Source organism: Amphiprion ocellaris, chromosome 9 (assembly GCF_022539595.1).
Source record: "Amphiprion ocellaris isolate individual 3 ecotype Okinawa chromosome 9, ASM2253959v1, whole genome shotgun sequence".
Taxonomy (NCBI): Eukaryota; Metazoa; Chordata; class Actinopteri; family Pomacentridae; genus Amphiprion; species Amphiprion ocellaris.
The window spans coordinates 31,459,651-31,472,708 of record NC_072774.1 but is presented as its reverse complement, the minus strand read 5'-3'; the positions used below and the strand labels follow the sequence as shown (position 1 = coordinate 31,472,708).

The 13,058-nt window shown below is 40.1% G+C and overlaps 1 protein-coding gene across 1 annotated transcript in view; it reads right to left on the bottom strand.

Moving 5' to 3' along the window:
• The window catches only part of oxr1a (oxidation resistance 1a), a 237,337-nt gene that overhangs the window by 210,430 nt on the left and 13,849 nt on the right, over positions 1–13,058 (bottom strand). The window contains exon 2 of the mRNA XM_055013291.1: positions 9,696–9,780. Coding sequence (XP_054869266.1) covers positions 9,696–9,712 — 17 coding nt within the window. The 5' untranslated portion in view covers positions 9,713–9,780. The remainder of the gene's footprint in view (positions 1–9,695; positions 9,781–13,058) is intronic.

The following is a 13,058-nucleotide window of genomic DNA, read 5'->3' as shown; positions in this document are numbered from 1 at the left end:
CAGTCAATAGGAGAAGTTAGACTGAACAATGCTCTGATTATACACAGAAAGTGACTTGTACGGATGAGGCGATGTGGAACATAAGCTACACTGAGGGACATTTAATATAAGCACTCAAAGAAAATATGATAATGGAACTTAACCCTGATATGTGCACAAGCACTTTTCTGAGAAGATGTAAATCCGCTGTGATGTACGTCCAGTGACACATACTGGACCTGCTTCTCTGAATCTATGCAGTCATACTTTGCATAAGACTCCGAAGAAACAGTGGAATGAATGTGTCCCTTGACATTTGATACTTCACTCTTTCCTGTGTCAGCAGAAAACGTTCTCTTCCTCATCACTTTCCTGCAGAGTTTAGCAGTCCTCTGGCTCTATTACTGAAGCTGTCAATTCCTATGTCCAGGACCTGCCGCATCGGAGGCTCTGCTTGATCAAAATGCTGCTGCCGTCTGCACTGCTGGGCTAAGCAGTGTAGGTACAGACCAACTTGGACATCTCTAGCCAAGAGACTGATTACATCCACATTGTTTCTGCAGGGTTGCATGATTCTCTCTCTCATCCACTATAGGTGTATTCTCTACTCTCATTAGCTTCCAAAAGACCACACACTGTATGATGGCGTTTTCAGTATGATTTCCTACATTTATTAGAATGCATTTTCCCTCGGAATAGATCTTCTTATCTTTCTTATCAGAAAGAGTTCTTACAAAGTTTTCCCACTTGAGAAATATTCACTCACACTTAAAAGACGCCCCGTCTGCATTGCATTCTGTTCTGCTGAGTCTAAAGTCTGTCTGAGCCTCCTCTGTGATGGATTACTCCCAGTTTGATTTGGAACATCAGAGCTAAATTGTGAGACTGGAGAGAAACACTTTCTTTCATCAATTAGAGACTGACACCAAAAACCTGACAGTTATCTTAGATTTTGTCAAACACACATGGATTTTTTTGCTCTTAACCTCTGACACAGCTGCAGTAATGAAGCATCTTGACATCATATCAACTGTACTGCACTGTGACTACGTACTTTGTCATTTCCCATCTCCCTCTTCCTCATTCGCAGTGAACCCTCTACTGTTTGCCACCAAATAAAACGCCCCCAAACATCGGTTTATGTTGTTTGTGTTTCAGGACACATTTTTCCTGTAATCAATAATACTCACCAGATGTTCAAATGGATGCAATGTTAAGGCTTGGAATGCATCCATCCACTTGCTATACCTGCTTTATCTGGCAGAGGGTTGCTGGTGGATGGAACCTATTCCAGCTAGCACTGTGCAAAAGGCTGGTTACACCCTGGATAGTTCATCCCAGGGCTAAAACAAAGAGACAGACAACCAAGCTCACACCTACGGTTTAGTTTCGATTCACCAATAAACCTAATATGCATGTCTGTGGACTGTGGGAGGAAGCCAGAGCACCCAGAGAAAACCCACACAGGCACAGGAGAAACATGCAAACTCTACAATGAAAGGTTCAAGATGGCAGGTTCAGACGCACAGTCTTCTCGCTGCAAGGCAACATTACAAACCACTAAAAGTAAAATAAAAATAAGAGCAAGAATATCCGTATATGAGCAGGGAAGGTGATTCTCCTCTTCTCAGAGACAACTAGAAAAGCACTCAGAGAGCACAGTACTCCACCAAGGCTGCTCATTCCCCTATATGCATATTACATATTTTAAATCTGCAGCATTTGTATTACCTAATGACACATCATCAAGAGCATGACTGTTATCCAAAGTGGACATGAAATCATAAAAGCAACATGCAACAGTTTGAATCCTGCTCGAATTAAACAAAACTGAATTAGTCTGATGATTTAAAAGTGACACCTTGTACATGCTAAATTGTAGCGTTTGCTATTTGCACTTAATAGTTTCAATTTTGCTGCAAGTTTGATTTGAAATCGATTAGCTGCTCAGCCCTATTATGCGTTACTTGAAATTGTTTATTAGTGAGCCTCATTCAGCAGGGAGAGTCAAGAGATCCAAGTAATTTACAACTTGGGTTGACTTTATGTATTTTTGACTCTATGTCCTATAATAATGCAGTACTCAGCAACTCAGTCATCCACTATAATAGTCACTCAGTAGTTTACTGTCATCATCAGTTTGCATCCTCACTGATCCAGGAAGTCATTTAAGGACATTTTTTAATTGATTTTTTATTTCTAAAAAACATTTAGTTAACCAAGAGGCTTGTTTCTAGCTTATAATATTGTCTCCTGTGACTTAATTTCAGCAAAGATGGTGAGTAGTACAGCTGTATTATGATCAAACCCACAAAGATAAAATCAACCTAAGAACCTAAGATTTCAGTAGAAGCACTGTTCTCTCTGTTATGTGCACTTCAGCATACTACGAAGAGAGTTAAAATGCTGACTGGGACTATTGAGGTGTCCAGCTATTTGATTAGAATGGACAGCTGCCAGCCACTCAGAATCTACTGTTTTCCATGACCAGGTTACAGTGTAATTAAATGCAAAAACCCACTTAGTATTCCACTAAATCAATCACGTACAGTCCAGCCTGATGCATATTACATTACCAAGTCCTCACAGTGCAACTTAGATAATGTCTTTGAATGAGTGGCTTTCAAACGGAGTCACACTGTTGTAACATTCTTCAAGGTCAGTCCAAGGAGAGTCAGTGTGAGGCGTCGGGGTGGCAGCCTGTTCATTATGATTGGATCAGCAGGCCTTTGTGGGGGGTTAACACATCCCAGCATGCACTCTACTCCCCAGACACCGTTCTCTTTCCTCTGCATACATAAGTAATCAAGTGCAAGGCCCCTTAATGTCGATCAACAGCTCAGAGCTACAGACAGTCAGATATCCAATTACTGCTTATGAAGGTCAGGACACATAGTAGGGGGTCAATGTCAGATCTGATATTTTGTTAAGACTGTAATTACCAATGTGTAGTTGTAAGCTTAACTACCACGATGAGAATGTGACATATTGATTGGTGTATGAATGCAAACGGAGGTGCAGGTCCATCATGTCATCACGGTACAAGGGTTTGTCAAGGGCACACTGTGCATGTAATGGCAGAATACGTGGTGTAGCAGAGAATAATAAAGGTGTTTACTTTCTTTATTGTTCCCAATTGTTTGTGATGAGTCATCCGGTGATGCCACCGGCAGTCAGGCACCTTTCCACAATGTATCACTATAATGTGGCATCCCACGCAGTATGTTTAGCACACTACCGGGCCAAGCCAGAGCAGAACGTTAACTTTAAACGTGTGGACAAGTCTGGTGAAAAATTCTTCAGATTCGCTATTATTGTGGTATTTTCATTACAGCTCCCACTGAATGCAATTACTGGTCATTTGTGTCACATTTGCTCACAGTGTCAAAGCTCCTGCTGCCATTGATGGTTATTTCCTGTTCCTTTCCTGACAGTTTCCACAAAACAGCTGGGAAGAAGCTCGAATTAATGAGCCAACATGGCTGAAGAACGTAACTTTGTGACAGCCATCGCAGCAAACAACAGCAGGAATGATAACACTAGGTGGCTTTGACTGAAAAACCTGGAGTCACACTCAGGCTGTGCGGTGTTTCAAAAACGACTGAACACAAACAACTCTGTATGTATATGAATATTATGTATTTTAAAAATGCATGTTTTGTTCTGAGAGCTGAAACATAACTCAGCTGTTACTTAGAGAGTGTACCCATGCTGATGGCATGCAGATCCAAACAATTAGGAGACGATAGCCAAGAATAAATAGTCACGTTAAAATAGCTGAAAGCACAGAAACAGCAGTCCTTGTCCACCCACACTGGTTCATCAAAATGGAGCCTGGAGCTACATATGAAACCTTTTTGCTTGGAGACAAGACAAAAACAGACACTGAACAAACCCCAAAACACCTGTGCACAGGTTGCTGCAAAAACATCCAGAGCACACAATAACTGTACTGTACTTATTCACAATCTCTATTTGGTTTAAGTTTCAATGGCGTTTATGTCATTTCACAAGGTTTCCAAAGTTTCAAAAATGTCACTTTTATTGTCATTTCTTAAGGGCTTTGGATAATACAGCTGAATCAGGAGTTTGTTTATGACTTGTATGACCACTCACTTTTCCTTCTGAATCAACTGGAAAAAATTCAGACACTAGAAGGATGCAACATGTGCACTGGTCACGCATGTGTCTCATTTGTGCAGATATTCTAATTAATGTGGTGCTGTGTAACCAAGAGGATGTAATTTCCTAGTTAGCTAGCTAGTGATGTAGCTACATCCATGAAAAGCAACCTTTAAATGTCTCATTTGGTAAAAATCCATTTTATTACTCAGCGTCTGTCTGTCTGTCTGTCTGTCTGTCCGTCTGTGTGTTAGCAACATTACTCAAAAACAGACTGGATTTGGATAAAATTTTCAGGGAAGGTCAGAAATGACACAAGGACCAAGTGATTAGATTTTGGGATTATTACAGGAATTATTGGATCTTTCAATAAATGTATTTATTCAAAAAAAATGGCTGAATTAAAATATTATTATATTAGGTAAACTGCTAGCATCTGAGGCATTTGTGTCAGAAATAACACTCGATGGAGTCAGTTGCTACTGACTGTCTATGATTTGCATTTGTCCCAACAAGAAATTGAGGTTGTCATTTCCATTTCTAAACATTTCCATACAAAAAAAAATTTAATTCAAAGGGAATTACAGCTCTTCTTTTTATGGAGTTGGATGAAGCAGCTTCACCGTGGCTGAGCTTAAATGAAAAACCCAAAATCAAACCTGTGGCGTATCTCTTCATAACGGTTCTCCTCCAGAATGAAAGGCGCAGATTAAGAGCGCTCCAGTTACATTTTAATGAGCACATATAGACACAAACAATGGAGCCGTGGATGGGCTGTAACTGTCGGCTTATTCACAACACTGAAACACTTCATACTATCTGAGGATAGGCCACAAAACATATTCAGGAGCACAAATCACTAATGCTTTGGATTTATGAGCATGCTGCTGGTCCAAACTCCTCATTCCATTTGAATTAAAGGTAAACCGCTATGGTGAAACGTTTGTCTGATTAAATTTTAATGAAAGTCTTCTAATTTTCCACTTGCATTGTAATTAAAGTAAATGTTGGAGGAAAGAAAAAAGAACAAACATTATTAAAAAGCCACAGATAAAACCACACAGAAATCTCTGACACACACAGATCTGCAGCCACTTTATATCCAGTTCAGCAGTTTAGTGGAGGAAAAAAAAGCTTTGTTTCATATTCAGCAAAAATGTGAATGGGCTTTTAGAGTGTTTGAATTTCAAGATTGCAGCCTATTATAGCAGTTTTGAGCGTATCCGTGTCATCGACTGTGCTGACACAGCTCCCTGAAGACAGGGAGGGTTCGCTTGTTTAATCGTCTTCTCACTCGCAGTGTGATGATCACAGACAGTGTGAGGAGGCAGGTGGATGGATGGAGCACTGTGACAGTCCCCATCACATTAGGATACCTCCAGCTCCACCTCCACCTCACTTCCCAACAGAAACATCCTACTGTCAACACATTCCTTTAGTTTTAGTGCCAACATCTGGTCCTGTTAGACAAATACTGAGAATAAACTGTAGAGGCTTATTACTCCAGCAAAGGACGTGGTGGAGTTATGTGATGATCGGCGTACGTTTGTCCTTCTGTGAATCTGTCTGTCTGTTGGCAACATTACTCAAAAAAGGACAAACAGATTTGGATGACTTTCAGGGAAGGTCAGAAATGACACAAGGACCAAGTGATTAGATTTTGGCAGTGATGCAGCTTATAGTCTGGATCCACGGATTTGTGAAAGATTTCTGTATCATTGCGAGATAGCAGCATGGTGTCACTGTAACCATGACAACGAGTGAACACTGCATCAGCTGCCTGCAGACGATCACATGATTACGATCCTACTGCAAATCCACCCCTACGGACTGATTGGAAATGATACAAGGAACATTTGATTAAATTGTGGGGGTGTTTGAGTCCCATCACTTCCCACCCGCTACATATTTAGGTCACGTGATTCAGTATCCGTACATAACATACACAGGCAGAACACGCGCCTGAGCTCAGCGCAAGGTCATTTTGTTTTGTGGGTACATCTATATTAAATGGACACATTCTATGTTGCCATGATTTCTGATCATCAATAATTAATAAATAAATGCTGCATTTCTAAAAAAAAATATGCTGCATTTCTGACAATGCCATATGTGGGAATGAGCAGCCTTGGTGGAGTATTGCGCTCTCTGAGTGCTTTTCTTGTGTTTGAAAGCGTGAATATCAAAGTGCAGGAGGAATCGATATCTTACCAGCGCACTGGTGACTTTGTCAGTGTAAATCAGGACTTGAGAGGTGGATGTCTGTCTAATCTCCCCATGTGGTTCCCATACTATGGATTTCACTGCCATCAATACAAAGACCTTTCACGTACAGTATGGTCTCTACTATATACAGCAACTCAGTGTGTCTGTGTGACTATTCATACCTACAAGGACAAGTATGAACATCTGAGATTGTGAGGCTCTACAGCAACACAAAATCTAGAAGTATTTCAGAACAGGAAAACTAAAATTCAAGTCTCGGTTTGGAACAGGAAGAGTTTTCTCCTCTTGTGGGTGAAGACTGCATGGTTTTTCTCAAAAACAAAATGTCTCAGGTTTCAGTTCAACTTTTAGGTCATCAGAAAAGATTTAGAGACAGATTTCATGGAAGAACAAGGCAAAGATTTCAACATATCAGTGGAATGTTAACTAACCTTCACCCCCTTTGACCACAGTGTCAATTTCATCTATGAAAGCTACAAAGACAAATTGAGAGGCTATTTTTCACAACAAAACTAAATTAAACAAAAAGTTATATTTCAAAAGCAGAGCTATGACAAAATCTTTTTATCCTTATTGCTAGCAAACATAAATTATACCACAACACTCAAGACGAATTTATGAACAAATTCATCTGCAGATTACATAAGTGGCAAAAAAGCAGCACAGAAATGAAAATTATCCAGACACCTGTCAACATTTAGAAAAAAGGTAAGACAACAATAATGTAACACAGGTGGGGTTATTTTCAGTAGGAATAAGTCAATTCCACCATAAATGATGGCGCTCCATCTAAAGCTTCCTCTAGACGCTCACTAAAGAAATAATGTTGACGAACTGTATTAATGTTATCCAAGCATTTAGCGTTCCGTCTCAAGCTAAACCCAGACAGTAAACAGGACTTTAATTACCAAATGAGTGAATCATCTTCTGACTGAGCTGCTGCTTTTCAGTAGAGAGAACATGTAGCTGCTGTGATGCTACAATAGATGAACCAGACAGACGGAGAGAGAGAGAGAGAGAGAGTTGGGAAATGATAACTGGATTTACTGAGGGAACTCCATCTGTTGTATCAGTGCAAAGCAGAGCGACATGGACACTGGACCTTTTCCATTAACCTCACCTTACACAAGAAAAACACCTGTAACCATGGTAACCATACACAAGGATGGCGACAGCTATGGGCTCAAAGTGCTTCAACGATATTGAAGTTAAAAATTAAAAATTAGACTAAAATACACAGATGAAAACTAGACGAAAATGTTTTTAGTTTTTGTCGACTAAAACTGGACTGAAACCCATAAAAATCTAAACTTGAATAAAACAAATGCCTATTTTTATTAAAAGACTAAAAATTATCTAAATTGGGTGCCAAAATTCAGATTGCTTGATTGCTCCTTACAGGCAGTTTTCAATATAAAAAAGTGTCAGAATTACACTGAATTACACACAATGGGTTCAAAAAATGCAGACTTCTCACTTCAAGGAAAAACAGTTGGAACTGAAACTAGATATTAGGTTGCAAAACTGGAAAAAGTGACCACAGAAGAGAAATCAGTGAGCAAAAAGTGAAAATATTGTAATCAAATAAGGAACTATTTCAAATATCAGCTAAAGTTTTCTGGACAATAGGTGCCCATATTCAAATGATCTCTGTGATATCATATATAACGGATTAATTTTTTTTTTCCCCAAGTATATGCTATCTGCATGTATATGGGTCGTTCCAGAACTGGAGGACATTTGGGCTTCAAATGTTTTGAAAAATCAACCTTCTCTTTTACAATTTTCTGCTACATCTGCTCATCAATAATAAGTAATAAACTATCAAAGGCTTGATTGGCTCAGCTTCCACATCAGTGGAACCATTTTTATTCCATGTTTTCTGTGTTGTTTTCTAACCCTACTCTAATCCATGCTAATGTGATCTTTTTCTCAGCAGTAGAAGCTAGATATTTAGTTAGAGGACACTATCAGATGAAGAGGACAAACTGACTGATGGAAAACAGTCCACAGAATTAGTCTGATCCTGATAATATGAGGTAGAGTGAGACATTCAGTCAAGGCTGACAATGTTATGAAAAGATGAAAACTAGAAGAGAGGACATAGCTTTGCTCCACCCATTCTTTAGGAAAACTGATGATGTTAAGTCCAGTGTTTCATGTGATTCACAGTTTTCTGCTTCTTCTACCAGCTAAAAAGGTTGAGCTGACAGGGCTGTTGGGGGACACACGTTCCATGCATAATAATTATTATTTAAAATAATATTTTGATTACAAAAAAATGTTCCCACAATTACAAGAGACATCAATGAAAAAATAATACCAAAAAAAGGAGCTCTAGATTTAATTTTAACTGTTTTATTTGAGATTAAATTTGGTCATCAGGGGGGTAGGACAAGAGAAGTGGCATTTTAGGGGGAACTCCAGGAAAAGTACATATACATAAAAACTGCATGTTTTAGTATTTTGTATGGATTATTTTTAAATTTGATGGGTGGGACGTAAAACGTCCTCCAATTCTGGAATGACCCTTATATATCATCATTCACTGATACACTTCCTGCTGAAACACTACAGTCATGCAGAATGAACATTCTGTGCAGGACATTTGGTCCTTTGGTTAAACAGCTAAAGTCTCTGAAAACACAAACCTTCCCATCATAACATCACCGATTCCAAACATACTGTTGTATTAAGATTCCAGAAATTAATTATTCAAAAGAAACATTGGAAGACTGAACAAGCTGTGCTCAGTAATGTATCCACTACTGGAGATACTGGAACACAAACCAGACCCGAGCAGCGACCTGTTCCACCCACCAGGATTAAAATAACATGAAAGAACAACCAAAAGCATTTTGTTTTGATCCACCTAACCCACCTTACACTTCCTCGGTACGCAATGTGACCACTTCAACCTTGCAATCAGCATCCAGAGAAGCCAAAGTGATAAATGATTTATGCAGACTGTACTCGACCACAAGCTACATTAAAAATACAGAATGTACACACGGCCAAGGCGCTCTGTAAACTGGGTTTCCTAAACTTCCTGCAGAGGCTCAATGAGTATACTTACACTTCTGCTTAAATGGTTGTCTGGGGTGGAAATATCCATCCAAAAGAATAAATGGGTGAAGACATTTTTTCAGACTTCAACCCACACAAAAAGAAGCATTTTTTGTGTTGTGCCCTGAAATCAACCATTATCTTCCTTCACATCAATGTCTCTTCTCATTCAGCGGCATCTGCAGCTGACCAGAAATGTCAGCCATTATCAGACGAAGCAATTTTAAACTGCCCTGAGATTTCTGGTGTTTCTCTTTTTTTATGAGCATATAAGAATAGATCAAAAGTGACATTGTACTGACCTTTTGGTGCTGAACATCTTGGCAGCGTCTTCTTTCTCTGCTCAGAGGCTCTGGGAGGTTGAGGTTTGATGTTGCCTTTTCAAACCTGCAGGAAGCACACACACGCACACACACGCACACACACACATGCACACAAAGGGGCAGTGGACAGAAGGAGACAACAGTGAGATTTTCGGCATCACAGTCAAGTCGCCCTCCAGTTGTCTGGTTGCCTCGGCCACGCTGACCTCAGCAACCTCCATTAGCTGGCCTCCGACTGAGCGACTCAAATTGACTGGGCATGGCAGGAGGCAACAAGCAGAGCATAACTCAGCCAACATGACAAAAGACAAAGCACGGAGTCAAATGGCAGCTTTAATAATTATTTGCCTTACCTCGCCACAACACCACCTACTTAAAACCAAATGCAATTAATTAGAGCTGAAGCCCGAATGGAACAATGAGGAACAATTAAAATATAATTAAAAAAAGGAGGGACTATACATGCTTGTGTACACAAACATGTCACACACAGGGCATGAAGGATTAAATCCCCAAACTGGGTCCCTCTCTATACATCTGTGCTATACCTACCACACTGTATAATGGCTGGGAGTTAGCCTCTGCTCTTTTATGTAAAGGTTATCAGAGACTGTGGAGGAGGAGCTGGAGTAAAAGAAGACAGGGTTCAATAATTAATGCCGAGGTCTATACAGGCCTCACTTCTCACCCTGTCTTGTCTGTAATGAGATGAGTGGAGGGCCAGAGGGATGCAGGGAAGGAGAATGGGGTGACTGAAGCTCCCATCTTGGTCCTATCTGCCGCCTTTCCCCCTCCCCTCAGCTAGACACATGAGCATGTACGCACATACGCACCAGCTCATTTATTCTCATCTAACACCTGGAGTGTGTTTTCTCATTCCTATATGCCGAAAGGTAGCAGAGGAGTGCTGAATATGGACGCGTAAAGGTTAACAAAGTAGCGTGACACTGGAAACATCTGATAATTCATTCAGGTGACATGGAAACCGCAGATGGAGTCGGTTCTGTAAGTAATCTAAGGGGTTGCAGCAGCCAACTTTGTGGCTTCCAGGATTCACAGAAGATAAGACTTGCACAGGCAGCCAGCAGCCTCCAATATGGATTATTCCTGTTTCATCACCCAGTTTGCAAGGAACAATATTTCAACCAGTCTGCTGTTAATAGCAATAGTGCTGGCAGTTCAATACTTTCAGGAATGACGCACTCTTGATAATGCAATTAGGTGGATTAAGGCTGAGAGTTGTCTCACTAGTAGAGCCAAATAAAACACACAGCATTTCAGGTTAAAGACTGTTGTTAGATTTACACCTGATAAAAGCTGATTCCTCCACAAAAAAAACATGTTTTAACAAGAAGTTCACAACCATTCCAGAGAGTCTGTGTGGCTCGGCAAAGACATGTTTCCATTGGCGTGAACATTTGGAGAAACCCAGTTCTTCTACCTGCATTTCCACTGGAGGAACTGGTGTCTAACAGAAGCTGAAGGGAAGTGCTTATATGATCCAAAAATGCTTGGAAGTTTTATGACGGGCATTACAGCACTAAACATTGCTGATGACAGTATCTTAAATTTGGTATTTTTTAACTTGCAACTGCCAACAACTATATTTAAATTTGGATCATTGTGCTTATGGAGCAACAGAAAAAACATATGATAAAAGGAGCAGTAACAAAGTCCAGGCCTTGTTAAGAATTTATGCAAAGAAAGACATCAGGCAGATATTCAGAGGGAATTGCTAAAGTCTGATCGTTAACTGACATTAAGTTTGGTGTGTTGAGGGACCTTAGTGTTTAGTAGCAGCCAGAATGTGTTAATTAGCACTTAGTAAAGTTAAAGCTAATGGAAGTGTCATTAGTGAGCAGGCATGTGGGCATAAAAATGATACCATACATGGGAACTTAAGGGATCATCAAAGGTTTTACAACTCAAACATATCCAAATCAATACGCAATGCTTTTTCTTGCTCTTCGTGCTAACTTTGCACAAAACAAATAATTTACCACATCCATCATAGTGAAGCAGAATTCACCAAGTGCTGGATTGTTCACCCACTAACAGGGAATGTGAGCTGGTTTAGACTGTTGTGAGACAGGTTAGTATTACCCTACCAATGATGTGAGTTGTTGCTATAGTAACAGCACATCATCAGAAAGTTATTTTATGTGGCAGATATCAGATTCTCTACAATCTCTGAAGCAAAAACAGAGAACTTGAAAACCTGTGCACACTCTTACACAGGTAAATAAATCATGTGTAGATGAACATGCAGGGTGACCAGGTCAGCACCAGATGGAGATCCCTGATGCAGTCAGGCAGCTAATTTAAATCAGAGGCAAAAACATCCATCCATCCATCCATCCATCCATCCATCCATCCATCCATCCATCCATCCATTATCTATACACCACATAATCCTCATCAGGGTCATGGGGGGCTGGAGTCTATCCCAGCTGACTGAGGATGAAGACAGGAGACACCTGGACAGGTAACAGTCTATCACAGGGCTACACATAGAGACAAACAATCACACTCACATTCACACCTACAGACAATTTAGAATCACCAATTATCCTGAACATGTTGTTGGACTGTGGGAAGAAGCTGGAGAACCTGGAGAAAACCCACACATGCACAGGGAGAAGATGGAGACTCCATGCAGAAAGATCCCTGGAAGGCCGGAAAACGTACCAGGGATGTTCTAGCTGCAAGGCTAAAAGTGCTAACCACCAAGCCACTATGCAGCCTGAGGCAAAAACAAATGCAAATAACAATAGAATAGAATAGAATAGAATAGCTTTATTGTCATCATACATGGGGTATGACCAAAATGTAAGTAGCTGCCACTGGACGGTGCATGGAAACAAGCTAAATTAACAACAATAAAAAAGAAAATTTAATGTACATATAAAGCAAAACTATATTAAGTATTCCAACATATGCAAAAGAGGCAAGATATATACATACAGTGAGAAGGTAATTAGATCAAATAAAAAACAATAAAATAGAATAAATATGGGCAGGAGATTGCATGTAAGCAGCATTATGGTGTTAAAATAATGTAAACATCACATTATTGCAAAGCTGCAGGGACCATGCACTGTTTGCACAGATGTACACTATTTTGTGCAACTATTTAATTCCCCAAATGTCTGCAGCAGAGGTGAAGAGGGCAAAGCTAGCCTGACCCATAGAGCCTCAAGGGCCACATTCATGAAAAACATGTTGGATAGAAGTAAACTGGCGTCCTCCTTCAGCAACCTACTTAGACTAGGTGTGTGAAAGCACATTTAATTCGGGAATGAACCCAACACTGCAATCAGATGTTGGTATGATCCTGACTCT